The sequence below is a fragment of the Alligator sinensis genome, unplaced genomic scaffold (assembly GCF_000455745.1).
Source record: "Alligator sinensis unplaced genomic scaffold, ASM45574v1 scaffold145_2, whole genome shotgun sequence".
In the NCBI taxonomy this organism is placed as follows: Eukaryota; Metazoa; Chordata; order Crocodylia; family Alligatoridae; genus Alligator; species Alligator sinensis.
In genome coordinates this window covers 1,750,225-1,769,047 of record NW_005841954.1, presented here as the reverse complement: position 1 = coordinate 1,769,047, position 18,823 = coordinate 1,750,225, and the positions used below count along the sequence as shown (strand labels likewise).

The following is an 18,823-nucleotide window of genomic DNA, read 5'->3' as shown; positions in this document are numbered from 1 at the left end:
GGAACGTCCCGGGGGGGAGGGGTTCTAAACGCACGTGCGAGTGTGTCATGGGGGTGCAAGACGATTCCCGCCCCCCACGTTGCTGGTCCCTGTTGTCAGTGCCAGGGGGTCTGAAAACAGCCTTTCTGTAGCCCCTGGTTGTGGGGGCTGCCCATGGGAGTGACCCCAGGGGAGCCGTTCCTGTTCCTAATGGGGTGGTTTTGTCAGGGATGACCCTGCCTCGATGATCTCTGCAGGTCCACTTCTCTGTGATGACTAAGCCTGAGCGTGTTTTGCGTGTTGGGTCGCCAGGGTCTTGAAACAGCCAGTCGTTTTCCTCTGCCTACTTGCTCTTTTGGAAGCCCTTTCATTTTTCTTTCTCTTGCTGCCTGGCTTGGGAGAAGAAAGCTGACTGTGGGCCAGAAAAGAAATCCCATGTTGGGAAAACTGGAAGGCGCACCAGCAGCTGATGGGTTTCACATCGGTTTCAGGAGGGTGCATAACACACAGATGAGCTGCTCCCCTCTTCCCCCAACGTGCACCAAATACACATGCAGGATCTGTGACTGCAGCAGCTCTTCAAATCAGTCGCAACCACCTCTTCCTCCTCCCTGGGGGCTGTCTGGCATATTTACCAAAGTCTGGCATACAAAACCTAACTCAAAGGTCTGAACTCAAGTAGTAATACTAAGGGGAAAAAAATAACAGGGACCTAGGGCTAGTAATAGACCACAGTATGAATATGAGTCGGCAGTGTGGTGCTGGAGCCAGCAAGGGAAACAATACTCTGGCATGCATCAATCGATGCATCTCAGGCAAAACCAAGGAAGTGATTCTTCTGCTTTACTCAGCACTGGTGAGACTGCAGCTGGAGTACTGCATTCAGTTCTGGGCACCACCCTTTAACAAGGACATGGACAAGCCTGAGAGAGTCCAAAGAAGAGCCACCCATCTGATCAGAGTCTTACACAGCAAGCCATACAAGGAAAGGCTGAGGGATCTGGGATTCTTCAGCTTAAAAAAGAGAAGGCTGAGAGGGGACTTGGTAGCAACTTTCTGTTATCAGGGGAGTACACCAAGTGAAAAACTGTTCTCCAGAGCACCTTTGGGGAGAACCAAGAGTAATGGCCACAGACTCTTAGAAGACCATTTCTGGCTCAACATTAGGAAAAACTTCTTCACAAGTTAGGGTGTCCAGACTGTACCACCTTTGGAGGGAGCTCATTTCACAATCGCCTACCCTGGAAATCGTCAAGAGGAGACTGGACAGTCACCTTGCAGGGGGCACCTGACCAAGTATCTTTCTTGCCTAGTGCAGGGGGGCTGGACCTGATGATCTTCCAAAGTCCCTTCCAGCCCCTAGCAATCTATGAATTTATAAAACACAGCTGCTCAGTGGGTGCAAAGCCAGCTTTTTAAAACTTGTCTTGCAGTTTTTGCTTTTTAAAAAGCCATTGCATTGTTAAGGCTGTCGAAGGAAAGTCTTGGGGAATGCTTGTGTTGGTCTTTACTTAGTATCTAATAATCTGCACCGAGGTGCAAGGTGGCAAAGATACAACCTACAGAGTTGTATCTGTCATCTGGTCCATGGGGCTTCAGGAGGGATTGGGAATTTGGGGGCAGGGCAAGGAGAGACAGGGGCTACCACTGAATTCTGGCAGGTATTTCAGAGTATGACCAGGGACATATTTCAATGATGGCTGTAGTTCCCTGAGCTGATGCAGATGCTATAAGCCTTGCTAGAGGCCAGATTGAGCCATAAAATCCAAGAGAGATTTGATATCCCTTATCTACACCACAGAGAGGGGGAGAAGGAGATTTAAAAGCTTTTCCGGCAAAGAAAGTCACAGCGAATCAAATATATTTCCCCTATAGAAAAGTTGGCATAGAATGAGCTGTGTCCAAGTATCGTTAGCACTGAGTATATTGAATTTAAATGTGTGGCATCTAAAATAAAATCTGTATGTAGTATATCTCTCAGACTTTATTTTTAACTAATAACTAATGCATTTGACATTTTTAGCGTTGAGAAGGCCTCTTATTTCTGGTGACTATTTTTCCTCAAAGGGCCTGATTTTGAAAGCCCTAATGAGCATTCATTTTGCAAGAATGTATCTAGCATTACAAGACTCAATTAAAGGGATGCACATGCAAGAATGTATCTAGCATTACAAGACTCAAAGAAAGGGATGCACCCCAGCCTGTTTCATCCCCAGATATGAACTATACTTTATTTGTTCACAAGTCACTGTATAATATTTGTGAATTATTTTTTTCCCTCCTAGTTTACAGTGGATTTTGGATAAACAAGATCTGTTGAAAGAACGCCAGAAGGACTTGAAATTTCTAGCAGAAGAAGAATATTGGAAACTTCAGATATTTTTTACTAATGGTAAAATGGTTTTATTTTTGATTAGCTGTCTAATTTGGGCCATACCTATGTATCTGAATTCATGGTTCATTTACCTAGAGCTTCGGTTTCTCCTATTTTTATGTATATATTCTCTTAACGTGTTTAAAAAGTTATATTAATATATGCATTTGAAAGATGTATGAACTAGATGCAGGTATATTTCTCAAAGATGTTATGAGAGATCTTGTTAAGTTTTCCTTCCTATTATCAGTCTAGTAAAGTAGGTAACATTCATTTTCTCAGGCATTGAGGCAGAGAATAGGACAGAAAAGTTGTGTCTTTATTGCAGGGACAGGCAAACTCCACCCTGTGGGCCAGATCTGGTTGGCTGTGGATTCTTATTTCCCAGCTGCTCCTGCCCTCATGGCTTGGGCCAGTTTCCACGGAGACCCCAGTCGCACCTGTGTGGAAAGTGCAGCCTGGGGTTGCCCTGGAGACCAGCCTGAGTCCTGCTGGCAGCGTGCGTGGCAGAGCAGCGCAGGGGGCTGCTCTGGAGCCGCTGGCAACTTGTGATGGGGGCAGCTTGTTCCGGAGCCAGGGCAGAACTGTGATCTGTAGCCTGGATGCTCTGGGCAGGGGTGTGCATTGTAGCTCTACCCCGGCTCCAGACCAGGCTGTCATAGCTGCAAGGAGCTGGGACAGAGCCACAATCCCCTGCTTGCGTGCCCCTGCCCAGAGCATGCAGGATACAGATCATGGCTCTACCCTGGCTCTGGAGCAAATTGCCCTCATCGCAAGTTCCCAGCAGCTCCAGAGCAGCCCCCTGCACTGCTCTGCTGCATATGCTGCCCAGGTGGCTCAGGCTGGTCTTCGTGGCAACCCCAGCCTGAGCTTTCCACACAGGTGTGGCTGGGGTCTCCATGGAGACTGGCCCAAGCCATGAGGGCAGGGGCTACTGGGAAATGGAGTCTGGCTGCCAGGCAGATCATCCATTTTGCCCACCCCTGCTTTATTGGCTGCTGAAAAAAATCCATGTCACTGCTGGTGTTTTAGGCTGCTGACAGACGTGAACAACCCCCCCATGGTTTACTGAAAGAGGTAGCACATTAGTTTGACCTTACTCCCCAGCATCTGTATAGATCAGGTGCTTCAGTGGGGCTTTTTGGCATTTTATCTAAAACTGTTCAATCAGCAATTAGATAAAAGCACCAAAAAAATCCCACTGAAGCTCCTGATCTATACAGATGTTGGGCTTTCCAGGTCCAACTAATGTGATGCCTCTTCTGGGCATGCATTGAGCTCAGCGTGGAGGTGAGTTTAAGTAAAATGCCGTTTTTGGGTGTTGTTTTTTTGTTTGTTTGTTTTTTACATCCATAAAATGTTTATTTTATCTCCCATTTCTGGTTTTATTCCTTCTTTTAATTAATCTGTTTTTATTTATACTTATCAAAATTAAAGTGCTCTGCAAAATAAGATGACAGATCATTTGGAGAGTTTAACTTTTGTATAGTACCAGAAACCTGATTGAGGACTGTTATTTATCTAATTTATTAATTAGCTTAAAGTTTCTTGAGGATAAAGTAAAGGGGAAAAAAAAAGAAAAGAAAAAAAGGATGAACCAGATATTTCATAATGCAACAAGACCTAAAAGGGAAACAATAGGTTAAAACCATTAAAAAAAACCCCACTTCCTTAGTTATGATATTAATATTAGCTTAGGTTATTAAAAGTAAAATACTTTGAGAATCTAAATGTTTTTGCCTTTTAGCTTTCCACTCCTGTTGGATAAAGGAAACAGCCGATTTGTCGGTTTCACTTTTGATGTCGATCCCTAACTGAGGTCCCTTCCGATCCTACAAACTATGAAACTAATTAAATGAGTAACAGTTGCTTCTGCTGTCAAAATGTCAGCTTTAAAATAAAATGTGTATCAAGTCCATGACATCTTCCAGAGTTGGAAATTAATGGACTCCCATCTGTAGGATTGTGATTGTTTACAGTCCCCTTGGAGGAAAGAGTAGGCTAATCAGTTTCCCTTTCTGGTTTTCATGCAGTAGCAGAAAAGATGTAAAACAAGCATTTACTTCTTATTCAGAAGAATATTTAGGATTAAAGCACAACATTCTTCATTTAAAAAAAATATTTTGAATGTCTCAAAAACTAGGGTGAACTGATCTAATAGAGTTATTACATTTATTTAACTGAAAACTTCAGTTTTTGTGCTGACTATTAAAATTTCCAGCCTCCCCTTTCCCAGCATGTATAAGCTTCAGTTTCATTAGGTTTCTCTAGACCAGAGGTTCCCAACCACTGGGCTGTGGCCTGGTACTGGGCCGTGGAGGGTTGGCTGCCAACTCACAGCATGAGCCCCCTGCTCAGACCCCTGTCTGTCCGGCCAGGCAAGCTGCTTCCACCACCGGCAGTGATATGCAGGGTTAAAGCTGGGGAGCGGGGCAGCCCCAGGAGGGAGACAGTGGGCTCCATGGGCCCCGTCCCAGTCTGCAGGTTGGGAACCACTGCTGTAGACACTGAGTAAATAACATACTTCCTGCCCCTGTCCCCCACTAAATCTCGCTCAGTTTTTCTCTTTGACAACACAGATGGCTTAACCATTTCTTCCTGCAAAATAATCCTTCAGGATAGACAGATTTAGATTATTTTGTGTGGTTTGCTAAGTGGATTTTCCAGCACTGTAGGAGGAAGATGACTTTTTAGCTTTGTGGTCAGTTCAGGATGGACAATTTTGTAGTGGTAAAAACATCACAAGATTCACTGGAGAGCATGTGGGTACCGAGATATTTACAGAAATGTTCCATACTGAAGTTTGGCCTCTTCCCTGGTGGCATTGCTTAGCCATGAACTATATTGTCATTAACAGCCTAGGCTCAGCTGCATTAGTGCCATCTTGGAGGGGGTGAGCCAGATGGTCATGGATCTGGGCTATTGAGAGAGGCTTCTCTCTGGCTGACCCTGTCATCAGTTACCCATGCTCTCAAAATCTGTGTGCCTCAAACTGGAGGTGTTTGTGTCCTTGACTTGAGGAGCAAGAAGTGTTTGTGTTGTCTCTGGGAGATTGACAGTGCTAAGAAATGTTATGCACTTTAACCAATGCCTTAAATTGCTGCTGTCCTGATCTAGTGCCAGTGTTTGATATATAAATGAATTTATATTTTTAAATATTTAACTTAATACCTGTCTGTAAAATGTAGAATGCTGATACATAAGTGCCATGCTCAGCTGAATAACAGAAGGGGAGTGCAGGAAAACTAGCGAGCAGAAAAACCTTATGTTTCACTCCATAATTCTCTAATCCCATCCCTGCTCTGTATCCTAGACTGATGCATCTAATGTGCTTGGCAACTTTCCTTTGCCTGGGAGGCCAAACAAGACCTACCTGCACAGCTGACACCAGGGTTGTTTCTTGGCCAGCTGGCAAAGAATGCTTGTGATGCAGCTGACTACTTCCTCTGGTCTCCCACCCCCTTCCTCTAGACTAAATATGTCAGTTCTTTAGCACCTGCTGCCACTGCCAAATACAGTGTAATATGTGCTGGCAGCTTTAGGCATTTGCAAGGAGTGTCTGCTTTGCAAATGCCTTTTAAATAAAAAAGTAGGACTCAAACATTTGAGTTTTAGACGGAAAAGTGAGACACCCAAACTTTGCCCCTCTGAGTGCTGTGTTGTCAACTTCCTAAGGAAATAATGAAGTAAATTGTTATTCTCATCTTTAAAGGTTCAGGCCACCTGGCCCCCAAGTATAGTATGCAGTGCTAGCCCCTCAGTCACCATGGCCTCATAGAGCATATAATCTTTGGATGGGGAAATAACACATTTGAACTGAAAGGAGGGACATCTGCCTACTCTTCAGAACCCCCAAAATTCAGTTTTTCCTGTAGACCATACTTGAGAGCCTCAGTATGTGGTGTCATCATATGAAAGATTGAACTCAAGTTTTTGTTCATTTTTTTAAGTTATCCAGGCTTTAGGTGAACATCTTAAATTAAGACAACAAGTTATTGCCACTGCCACTGTCTACTTCAAGAGATTCTATGCCAGGTAGGACTATTTACTATGATGGTATGAGAGTGAAGCATTTGTTAGGCAGATTTTCATAGACTTTTTGAAATGCAACTGTTGCTTCTGGATGGTGTAAAGCTTTTATGTTAATTTTATGTTAATGTTAACGTTGGGTGCCTATACATGTACTCGGGTGTGGTGGGGTGGCATTTTAATTAGAATGGTTCTTGGAGAGCTGCAGCATCATGTGTATTAAGCCCCCACACATTTAAAAGAGGCTGTGGGACACTTTAACTAAAGTTCATTCAGTGAGCTTTAGTTAAAATGCCCCAGCAGCAATTTTTGACCCTGTGGGAGCTGCAGTGATACTAGAGTGTTCTAATTAGAACATGGAGCAGACAGTCTGCTCCAGTGTGTTCTAATTAGAATGCATCAGAGCATGTGTATAGGCACCCTTAGATTTTGCTTTTTGGAAGAAAGTGTGGTGGTCTTGGCAGACTAATCTTTCTTGTGCACAAAATGATATTTTATAATTTGTTATAATATTTCAGATACTCCCTAAAAAGTATAGATCCAGTATTAATGGCTCCTACATGTGTATTTTTGGCATCCAAAGTAGAGGTATGAAATATTTCAGTTTTCTAATGTAAAATTTTATCATGCATGAGGGAGATACTGCACATTCTTATGATATTTTTGTTGTTTTTATTTCATATTTTGGGGTTCAAAGTTTTCTGTTTCTAGAGCACTACAAAAAATCCATAAGAGGGGAAGCAAGGGAAAAGTGATAGATTGACAGATGCTGTTCACCATCTTTTAGTACTTTGTCTGACTTATTGGCCTATCTTCTCAGCCCTGAAGGATCTTGAAGATTTTGACAGAATGTGTAGATTACTCTTCCATTTAATGTAATTTAACAAAAAAGTGTACAATTAAAAATATATTTTTAGTGGTTTAATTTCATTTTTTCTTTATTCTAGTTTCCAAATATAAAAATTCTACTCCATATTTTTGTCCCTGTTGTTGTTGTTACAATATTAAGAACAACAATACTGTGATTTAGATGTAGATATGAGGGTCATCAGAATTTACCACCCCTGGGCTTTTTATTTCCAGTTATAAACATTGTAGCAGCTATGTTCATTTTGAGACAAGAATGTGTGCTGCTGTAATTGCTATTTAGCTTTTCATAGACCATTCAACTTATTTTGATCACCAAAATGCTTACAGAGAGAGAATATTTAATTAGAATGCAGTGTGAAGAAGCTGCCTAGTAAGAAACACCAAGTAGTTTGATAAACAATGTGATCAAATAACATTTCAATTGAAGCACCTTATTTGCTGTTGGTTTTTTTGCTCAGGAATTTGGTGTGGTTTCAAACACAAGGTTGATTTCTGCTGCTACTTCTGTATGTAAGTGTAAACATTGTTTATGCTGTATTAAGGAGTCCCTTTGAAGGTAGTCACTTAGTAAGGAAAATAATGCCTACCATGATTTGATGAGTTTTTTCACTTCACTCTGTAAAAGGGCAATCTGCTTAAATCATTTGTGCTTTGATAAGACTTCAGATTTAAGTGTGTATGTGGAAGAAAGTCTTTTCTGTTTATACTGCCATCAGTTCTTTTGAAAACTTATCAATCAAATATCTTTCTCTCTCAAAATAACCCCACCTTCATACTGAAATTAGAGTTGTGGAATAAATTAAAGGTATAGAGCTTTTTTATTTTTTTAATGTCTGCCTCAATGATTAGTCCTTGTGGAACTACATTTTTTTTGTAAAAAGTCCTAGCAAGCTCTATATTTTCTAGTTGTTTTTCTAATAACACCTTTTTATTAGAAAATTATATATTCCTTGTTACAGTTGAAAAATAATTTTCATAGATGAATCAAGAGGTGGCTTTGTTTTAATAATATTAGTAGGTAAAAAAAGCAATTTTGAATTTCCCTCCTAATTTACAATTATTTATTTCATGCTTCTCCCTTCTTAGAGGTTGTCAACCAGGGGTACGTGTACCCCAGGGGATACTTTGAAAGGTCCCAAAGGGTACGCAGGGGTGGGTGGGGCCGCTGCCTCACAGGAGCACACCTGGGCCAGGGTGAGAGCAGCGGTGCCCTTCTGTGGGCCGCACAGGTGCTGCGCTGCTGCTGTCACCCCTCCCCCCCACTCACTGTCCAGCCACTCGCCACCTTCCCCCCCCCGCCAGCCAGCTACTTGCCCCCTCCCCCCAGGAATACACTTATTAAAAAGGGGGGTCACTGGGATACATTTAGTAAAAAAGGTTGAAAACCCCTGTTCTATCTTATTATTGAGATCCTTAAAGTTAGAGACATGCAGCTGACCCACATGATCTAACCTAGAAGGTCCAGCTGTTTTACAGCCATCTATTTCTTAATACTCTGCTCTGCTCTTCAAAATGTAGGTCATTGCATTTAAAATCCCTTCTAGAGCTTGAGACGATAGGTGATTGGCTGCCTTTCTAGCCTGCATATATCACACCATGGTGACCTTGTGACAGTTCTACTACCAGGAACTGAGATGCAATGCTGGACCTCCACAAGCATTGAGCATCATAGTGGTTTACCATTTTGCATAAAATTCTTATCTGGGTGCAGATTTGTTATGGTAATCAGTGAGGAAAGTATGAACACAATAGCTGTGTATAGAGGAATAGATTTACTTCTTTATGTTGGACTCTTACTATTCCTATTCCCTATTTTTTTATTTTCTTAAATTCCTCAGCATCAGGACCCTACAGAGGAATCACTTCTGTAGTGCTTCCTTTATCCCTCTTAAGAATATTCCTCTGTCTTTAGGAGTGAGGACAAAGAACAATTTCTTTCTCTATATCCTCACAGTCTTCAGTCTGTTTTCAGGCTTCAATTAGCAGAGCTTCTTAATTATGCTTAATTATCACAGGTTTATTTATTTTGAGGCCTGTAGAAAAGAAAAAATAAGTGAAAGGAACTGAGGAGTGCTGAGAAGTCAGGCTGTTTGCAGATGTTAAAAAAGCACTTTACTGGAAGCAGCAGCTTCTGTATAAATTAGGTGCTTCAACAGGGCTTTTTGGTGCTTTTAGCTAAAGCTGATTCAATCGGCTATGAGATGAAAGTTCTGAAAAAGCCCCACTAAAGCACATGATCTATACAGACATTGGGAAAGCTGGGTACAACTAACGCGCTGCCTCTTCTAGGCATGCACTGGAACATGCTAAGTTTAAAATAAAGCGCCGTTTTGCTTTGTTTGTTTTCACATTTGCAAGCAGTTTCTGTGCCTTCCTCTTGGGAAGAGAGCATCTCAGATTGACCTCTAAAAATCCCTTTGGAAAGGCACTCTAACCTTGCAACTAATTGGAGAACTGCTCAGTAGAGAAGTGGCTCTGGCTCACTTTCTAAATCTTATCACTTTACTACAGTCTTTTAAAAAATTGGGATTCTTTTCATTATCCATCTGAAAAAGTGTGGTACCCAACTTAACAGGCAATTAAAGAGCCATACTGGAACAACAGTCTTCTGTAGGTGAACTGCAGTGTCTTGCTTTTGTTTAATGCAGAGCAGCTAATCTGCAGTTGGGTCTGTTCCCTGCCCTGAATCAGGTAAAGGAAAAATTTGAAGCTGGGTCTCCCATAATCCCAAGTGAGTTTCCCAATGACGAGGATGGACAAAAATGCATGTGCCCATATACTCTGACACTTTGCTGGCTTTTCTGTGGGATTTACACACTCAAAGCACACCCCAGAATCAGCACCCACTGGCAGAAATATTTCTCCAGCTTTGCTTGAGAATCCCACTTAGGAGTTAGGGCTCCAAGCAGCTCATTAGCTGTGGAGCAGCATCAGTGCTTAGGCAGCTTTGTGAATGCTGAACAATGGAAACTTTGTTCCTCCCCGCTTTGCAGAAAGTGGTTTATACAGTATCAGGAGCATGTCAGTGGTATACTTTGCTTATTAAAATAGGCAGGCAGGTGCCTAAGTATCTTTGAGGACCTGGGCCTCAGTCTTTATTAAATGTTTTTTTTCACCTTTTAGCCTTTGAACTATATAATCAGACTGAGAATCAGACTTAGACTTATAAGGAGAATTGTTCTTTTATAGATATTTTAGAAATCATAGAGAAGTAGGGCTGGAAGGAACCTCAAGAGGTCATCTAGTTCAACCATCTGCCTGAGTCGGGAAAGATCTTGTATACCATATATCAATAAATCATTAAAGGCCAATAAAAAGATTTGCAGGTCTGCATGCTGATGAATTAATAGAAATTAGTAAAACAGAATATTGGTTTCATGTTTTCATTATTTTAATCTCTCTCTTATAGTGAAAACTAGGTTTTCATATGCCTTTCCGAAGGAGTTTCCTTATAGGATGAATCATGTAAGTATATTGGATGAAACATCTTCATATTAACTTAGTGATGTGACTTTTAGCAATAATGGGAAAGTTTTCTTCCCTTCTCTATTCTCTTTGCCTTTTTAATTCATATGACTTGCAGTATACACAAAGGTGTAACTGGATAGATATGTACCCAGTTCTGCACAGGTCACTAACTGCATCTCCACTGCCAGTGGTAGTAACTGGACCAGTACTGTGGTTGCTGCTAGTTTTGCATCTCTATTCCCCCCATGTCCTGCCTGCCTCTCATGTCCTCAAATCAACACCCAGGGCTATGGCCCCTATCCAGTTAGTAGTTATGTGTTGTACAGCTTTGTAATAAGATGCACTTAAGCGTATGTCCACATGGTACAAGACAGTTCCATGCAGAGATACCAGGATTAGCTCTTTGTATGCTAGCTCCAAAACAGGAGTATAATTTCATGCATGGCTTGTAAAGCTCGACACAGTGCTGTATGAACACCACTATACTGTTTGCAGTTTAGGATCTAGTATGCACAGAGCTATCTGAGCTGTCTGCCTAGTGCAGCCTTGCGCTGGGTAAGCATATCCCAAGTCTCTATATTGGTGCTAAATTTTAGCAAAAATAGGCTGTGTCCTACCCAGATTATCCTTTGGAGACCATTTTTTCTGGTTGTGCATGGAGAAGTTAGTCATTCTTTGCAATATAAATTATAGATAAAATTATTCTTACCAATATGTCAAGGTATCTAAATAAACTTTGGATAAATGGTTGGGAGAACTTTCCTTTGAAAAATTCACTTGCTGTTTGGAGTTTGAGAGGACTAATTCTTGTATAGGTTGCTTTCCTTTAATAGGAACAAATGCTGTTAAAGGAACTGAATATAATATCAGTACTTACAAAGTGATGGAAAAACCTAGGTTTTAAATTTATGCAGGTTACACAGAGTCCCATGTCCTGGGTTACCTGCCAGATTCACACATTCAAAAAACTGATATACATTAAGGATTTTTATTTTGTCCCCTTAGAATTAAGAAATTTCCCAAGTTTTTTTGTTTTAAAGTATTGTGGTCTGAAATGGTGTCAAAGAGGCTTACAATATATACTTTGCCCACTATACTTAATTTTAGTTTCTAGTGTCATTCCCAAGGGGCAACGTGTATTTCTGTACATTCCCAACAACTGTGAATAAACATGAAATAAAAGATACTACTAACTTCTAATCTCAATTTAACTTCTCCTTTCTTCATTTTACTGCTATTCAGCATGGCTGGCAAGCCAGATGTTATCTCTACATCTTGATTTACATTTCTTGGGGCAAAGTTCTGCTGCTTTTTCAAAGACATAGCCTTATAGAAAAACATTTATCACACTGCTAATCTGGTTCTTGATGATACAGCATTCAGTTTGTATAACTATATTGATAAATCTAGGAATGGTTTAAAGGAGCTGATAACAAAAAATACTTGGATAAGATGAAGTTCCCTTCGTATATACCTGTAAAATTACATAACTGTAATGAAATATTTGTTTGGAGGTTGGTAACTTACTTTCTCTCAGTCCTCAGAAATAAGTTTCATCTTAATGTAGTGAGACAATTGACTAGCTAACAATGTTTTCTATTATTTTTCTTAAGTGGGTTGTGGTTTGACTTTGAGATTGGTGAAGGTATTGGGGAGAACAGTTTCTTGTAGAGTTTACAGTAGGTATAAAAAAATAAATATAATGAAAAGTGTATGGGTTTGGATGTTGATGAACTGTTTCTTTTTTTTCCCTATTGGGCAGGCATTGTTGCTTACTTCAGTTTCTATTTCTTTACAGATACTAGAATGTGAATTCTATCTCTTAGAACTAATGGTAGGTGGCTTTCTTTTTCATTATCTAGTCATTGTTATCTAACAAGAGCATGCTTGATCCTACACTGACCTGATTTTTTTTGTAACTTGAATTTTATGATTTGGTGTTCTGTTTGTCTACTTATGAGGTATACTTTTTCCAGAGGAACTGAATATCAGCCCTCTGAATACTTTTTCCAGAGGAACTGAATACTGTGACCCTCTTATGTGTAGTTCTTGGAACTGCTCAAATAGTAAATTATTTTGTCAGTGCTTTATGCCATCAAAGCACGATACCAAGGCTGCTGCGAGGGATTTTCAGTTTTTGTAGGATGCTGACAAATGTGGGGTGGGGGGGAATAACTGCACTTTACCAGAAGAGGAACCATGTCACTTTGACCCAGCTCACGCAGTGTCTGTATAGATTGGGCACTTCAGTGGAGCTTTTTGGTACTTTTATCTTATAGCTGAATCAGATTAATCAACTTTTATCTAATAGCCAAGTCAGCTGTTAGATAAAAGCGCCAAAAAGCCCTGTTGAAGTTCCTGATCTATACAGAATTTGGGTGAGCCAAGTCAAACTAATGTGGTTCCTTTTCTAGGCAAGTGGTGCGTTTGGTGCAAGGGCACAATGAGCTTGAAAATAAAGTGCTGTTTTTGGGTTGGGTTTTTTTTTTTCCATGCCTGTCAGCAGCCATAGTGAAGAGTGAGAAACTGAGGCAAAGAGATTATAATTGGACAGGGAGTCAGCTCAAAAACCACATCTCCATCTCTTATTGAAACCAACAAATCCCAGAAAGAGAAGACAAGGACTTTAAATGTACAAGGTTATAAGAGATGTTTTTTATTTGTAAATATATGGATCATTTTAATGCTTGAGTTAACTGCAGCAATTAAATGTCCCCATTTTTTTAAAGTCTAGCTAGTGTTTTATAGCTAAAATTTCTTAGAATATTGTTTCCTGTGCTGTGGTTTGGGAATGTCTTCTCAGCATTATAGTTTTTTTTACCTTGCAAGGCAACTATTTACAGAAAGTTACTTTTTTGTAACATGATATTTTTGATTATTTCAGATATAGTGCAGCTAATATCAGCACATACATTCTGCATCTCTTTAATTGGTCATTTGAGTTTAGTTGGTTCCTCTTTGTATGTTCCAACCTTAATGTGTAAGGAAGAATTTAGAATAGTGTAGATTTTTAAAAACCAGTGTTGGATTTTTTTTGGTTTTGTTTTCCCAGCAAGCTTCTCACGTATGGTATTTAGTAACAGACTGTTTTCTGGCAGTGTTCTGTATTTCCAATAGGGAATTATGGGTTTGTAAGCAAACAAGGTTCAGTGTGCTGCAGATGTGTCACTTTGTGTCTCTAAGGGGAAAGGATGTTGACAGACTGGCAACCATGCTGTATAATGGTATTCTAGAGAGAGCACTGTCCTCATTATGACAGAGGTGTCATGATGCTTATATTTGAAAAAGAAAAGGGGGGGGGAAATGAACCACTAACTGATTTCACAATACAAGCCATGTGATCATTATAAATGTTTTAATTTTTTCTTCTTTAAACTCATTTCTAGGATTGCTGTTTGATAGTGTATCATCCTTATAGACCTTTGCTCCAATATGTGCAAGATATGGGCCAAGAAGACATGCTGCTACCCCTCGCATGGTAAGAGACAATAGTTAATAGTGCATCCTTTCAGTAGGAAAGCTAACTTTAAAACTATTCAGAGAAAATTATGATTTGCCTATGTAGACAAATGAAGTTGCACCAGTTTATTGATGCAAATAAAGAGTGCATACATAGGGATTATTGCTGGTTTAACTAAAACTACTCTTTTAAAGTGTGTCTATATTGCACAGTGCAGGGTAGTATTGAGATACTTGAACTAGCTTGGGTTTCAAAGCAGTCTGTCCTGGTCAGCATGGCAAGTTAGTCTGCGTGGATGGAATTGTATGCCTCCAGTCTCCCAGCATTATGACGTGTAGACATACCCAGAGTTGTACGTATCACTAAATGTTGACCATGAGTAGGGAGCACTTTTCCTGCTAATTATTGTCAAAGATGGTTTCTCCTAGTATTTCTGATGTATTCTGCTATGTTATTGTTTTATTGTTATATCTGTGAACATAATGAAGCCTTTTTTTTTAAAGTAATCAAATTCAAATACACAATTAAAGCATTGCCTTTGACTCTTAGATTATTTGTAGAAGCCAGGACCTTTTGGCCCCTAAAAGACATTACACTTAAGACATGATTAATTAGTTAATCACATCTTAAGTAATAACCTGGCCACACATTCATTCAGTTAATGGCATGATAAAATGAGGATTAAGTTAAAAAGTTATTAATTTGTGTAATAACTTTGTGGCTGGTTCCCATTGTACCATTAATTGAATTATGTGGCCAGTGCTCCCAGCCTCTGGAGCATTCTGGATTCAAGACTACCATGAACTCCAGAAGCTTGGAGCTCCAGTCAGCTGATCAGAGCTCCCAGCTACAGGAACACTCTTTTGCTCTTACAGCTGGGAGCCCTGATCAGATGACCAGAGCTGCCAGGTATGGGAGAGCACCATTTGCTCCTGCAGTGGGGACCCCAGATCAACTGATCTGGGCTTGCAGCCAGGGGAGCACAGGGAGCCAAGTTTTCTGCCAGAATCAGGCTTCCCCTACACTGGCAAATAGCACGATGGGATTTTATGCTCAATCCTAACATCACAGTTCCTGCCATGCATATGTAGCATAGCAGGAAGTGCAGTTGTTGGGATCAGATCCCATCATGCCTTTAAATTAATATTTAAATTAATATTTGTCAGGGACCTTTGATTATTTAAACACTGCCATGAACTCTGCGTGATTTTGGACAAATTTCTTAATTTTCTTGCCTTTGTTTTTTCCACTTTACAGATGAGCTAATACTTCAACATTGTGAAGATTAATTTTAATAATTCAAATAGTATATGTTCAAAGCACTTTGCAACGTGGCATTTTTGAAGATTCAAAAATATACCATAATTACTTGAATATAAGACAGGGTGTTTCCCCCCAGTCAGCACTGGGTGGGGGGGGGGGAGGTCTTCGTTTTATACTCACATCCAAGAAAATTTAATTAAATACCTTGCCTATCATTAAAGTGCTGCCAAAAGCAGCATGTGCTCAATAATAGCAACCAGCTATGAGATTGATTAAAGGCAACCAATACTGAGCATGACTATAAAACACCTGGCCTATATGGGGCACAATACTATGGGTAACCTACCACAAAGAATAGATTAGTGCAGCATATCTGAATAAGATTATGTGATAAAACCCATGTGCTCAGTCCCCCTCACTGTTGACTTTTTTTCAAATCATGGTGAGCCAATACACTGACTACATTTCAACTTCTTCGTTCCTCACGGCTGAGCTGTGCTTTTCTTCCCCGTTTCCAATTATTCCTGTTTCTTCACTAGCCTTCAATGTCTGGCAAACAACACCAAACAGGGCCCCAAACAGTTCTCCCAGAATACCTTTGCCAGCTGTTACGCATGAGTAGTTTGGCCTTGCCCTTCATGAGGTGGCGCTGGACAATGTTTCCCTGTACCTCACCTGCATCTACATTTTTGGAGGACCCCAAGACTCATGACTAGAGCTAGATGTTCTTGTCATGAGTAGGAGGCTAATTAGCACATGGATCCTTTGTGGGGGTTATCTGGAGTGCAGACACATACTGAGCAGTGCTGAGCTGTGAGGGTTACCGTGGCTGGAAACACTGTTGATTCTGCTGGGCCCCAGTGTAATGAACTGTGTGGTAAATCATGAGTCTTTTGGCTTTGGACTGCCTGAGTTGAAATGGATTTAAATGGCAGTGTGTAGTGGAGGGTGCACCCCTTTCTAAATGCAGATAGGACTCCTTACAAGAACCTCATAGTTAGCCTCCCACTAGCCAGTGTCCAGTAGGAAGATCTTGGCTACATGCCTACTTTATGGAAATGGGGGACTCCTTCCTAGCTTGCTCCTGTGGCTATTGGCTAAGGGCAAGCAAGACTCAGGGGCATCTGAACCTCAAGCCTTCAGGCTTGGGCCTGCACGTAGGATGCCTGCTGATGGATTTGGAAGTATCTGAAGCCCCAGGCTGAAAAGTCTGGGGTGGAGTATATTTGCCGGTTGCAGTGCTACATATGCTGTTTGAATGACTCTGTGTGTTTATGGAATACCTGTGTTAAAACTTGCAGCAGCTTCCAAAAAAAAGCTAAAATGTATCAGTCTGGATGAACTAATTCAATTAATATCCATAATAATTTGCCTATAAATCCATGTTTTCAAATTGCCTCTCACTTCCATGTGCTCAGGGAAAGCAGGGTCTGCCAGTAAGGGTGGGAGGGAAAGAGCTGCAGGGGGAAGAAGTTGGGAAGGCAGTGGGGAAGAGGGCTATCTGACCCACCCCAGCTGTAGCAGTGGGAGGGAGGGAGCAAATTCAAGGCAAACTGCCAATAATTAGATTCCATATCTGGAAAATTGGAGCACATTTATAAATGGTCCATATATTCTAATTATTGGGGGGGTTGCCTTATAATCAAGATTGTCTTATATTTTAGTAAATAGGGTACCCTGATCTACACTATTAGAAGTAAATAATTACTGTGATCACATGGAAAGTAATTAAAGGGTCCAGGATAAGAAATGTGTACGGATGTATATTATTGTTTGTGAATTTTCCCCACCTAAATTTCTCTCTAATTCTCTTTATTTTAAAAGTGAAGATGAAAAGATGTTTGCATGACTAATAGATAGAAGGGGTTTTTTAAAGAAAAATGGGATTAAAGGTCAGAACAGTACAATGACTATTTACTATTTTTGTTTGCACAGGAGGATAGTGAATGACACGTATAGAACAGATCTTTGTCTGCTGTACCCTCCTTTCATGATAGCTCTAGGTAGGTAAGAACAAATTAAAATACTTCATCATACAAAAGTAGATCCATTTTGTATAGTCTTCCTCCATGTGCATTTCTTAGTATACAGTGGATTTTCTAAAATATGTTGATTTGTTTGCCATCTTCAGCTTTTTCAGATGATGGTGACAGTGGGGAGCCTATAACCTGAAAATCTATTTAGGTAACTGGAAAATCTAATCCTGAGCTGAACTCTTGAAAACTGACTTGGGCATGTTAAAGAGGGAAGCAGAAAAATTCAGAGGGAAATAATAGCATTGAAATCTGTAATTGATTCATATTAAAAAATCCCCAGTCTTTGTTCATTACTCGCATCTCTATTTATATTTAGATTTGTATCCAATCCTATCCAGAAGGGCTCAGGAGTGTCTTAAAATAAATAACAAGTAACCCACAGTTAAAAGGTTCTGTTTGTTTCTCTTCAGCTTGCCTCCATGTGGCCTGTGTTGTCCAGCAAAAGGATGCAAGGCAGTGGTTTGCTGAGCTCTCTGTTGATATGGAGAAGGTATTTATTTTTTCTTACTTGCCACAGACTGACCAGAAATTGTCATGAATATTATAAAACAAATAACTTGCATGCCTGTTGTATAAGTCAGTATTCTTGTTGTGAATACAGTAAGCACCATTGAACTTAATCACAACTTTGGATGGGAGACCTTCAAAAATAAACAGGTGTTTCAACAAGAGGATTTGGTGATTTGCCAGTTGCATTCTGCCCTCTAAGCAAGTGCTCAAGTACAGGGTGCTGCTGAAGATCCCATCTTTCAGATAGGGCATATCATCAGTCCTACCTCTTGTGGTGAATAAACAGCCTGTGACATTTTTCAGAAAATGAGGATGTTAGTTTGGCATGCTTCCCAAATGGGTGGGTAATTCTACGTAATTCCTTCTGCAGTTCCTGTTCCTGACACTCGATTATCCTTTAAACCTAAATCTAGGTAGCATTGCTATGTGTAAAGCATGTTGGAACCCTTCAGGATGATGGGCACTATAATTCCAAAGCACAGGATCACACCCAGGTGAATTATACTGTTGGGTGCGACTCTGTATAGCACAGGTTCAGTGTGTTGTATGTGCAAGTTATAGGTAACATGAGTTGCACAGGACAGAAAACAGGAAAAATATCCTGCATGTGACACCTACTACTGCATCTGCCAAGTTACTTCTGCTATGAACATGTTTATATATTTAAACCAACCAGTTCTGATACAAACATAGTCCATTAAGAGTTCCCATCAGTATCACAGTGTTCATAGCCAACTGACTGGTTTTAGCAATGTATGCTGCTGCTTCATTGTATTAAAAGAAATGGGGGTGGGGGACAACATGAGCCTGGGTGGCTAAAACATAAATAGTTCT

The 18,823-nt window shown here is 40.5% G+C and overlaps 1 protein-coding gene across 1 annotated transcript in view; it reads left to right on the top strand.

Annotated features, from left to right (window-relative positions):
• Positions 1 to 1,566: 1,566 nt before the first annotated feature.
• Positions 1,567 to 18,823, top strand: part of CCNC (cyclin C) — a 20,797-nt gene continuing 3,540 nt past the window's right edge. Inside the window, exons 1-10 of the mRNA XM_014518438.2 lie at positions 1,567 to 1,640; positions 2,265 to 2,371; positions 6,304 to 6,388; positions 6,901 to 6,970; positions 7,711 to 7,762; positions 10,662 to 10,717; positions 12,519 to 12,554; positions 14,107 to 14,198; positions 17,379 to 17,446; positions 17,890 to 17,969. Of these exons, the coding sequence (XP_014373924.2) occupies positions 1,567 to 1,640; positions 2,265 to 2,371; positions 6,304 to 6,388; positions 6,901 to 6,970; positions 7,711 to 7,762; positions 10,662 to 10,717; positions 12,519 to 12,554; positions 14,107 to 14,198; positions 17,379 to 17,446; positions 17,890 to 17,969 (720 nt within the window). The remainder of the gene's footprint in view (positions 1,641 to 2,264; positions 2,372 to 6,303; positions 6,389 to 6,900; positions 6,971 to 7,710; positions 7,763 to 10,661; positions 10,718 to 12,518; positions 12,555 to 14,106; positions 14,199 to 17,378; positions 17,447 to 17,889; positions 17,970 to 18,823) is intronic.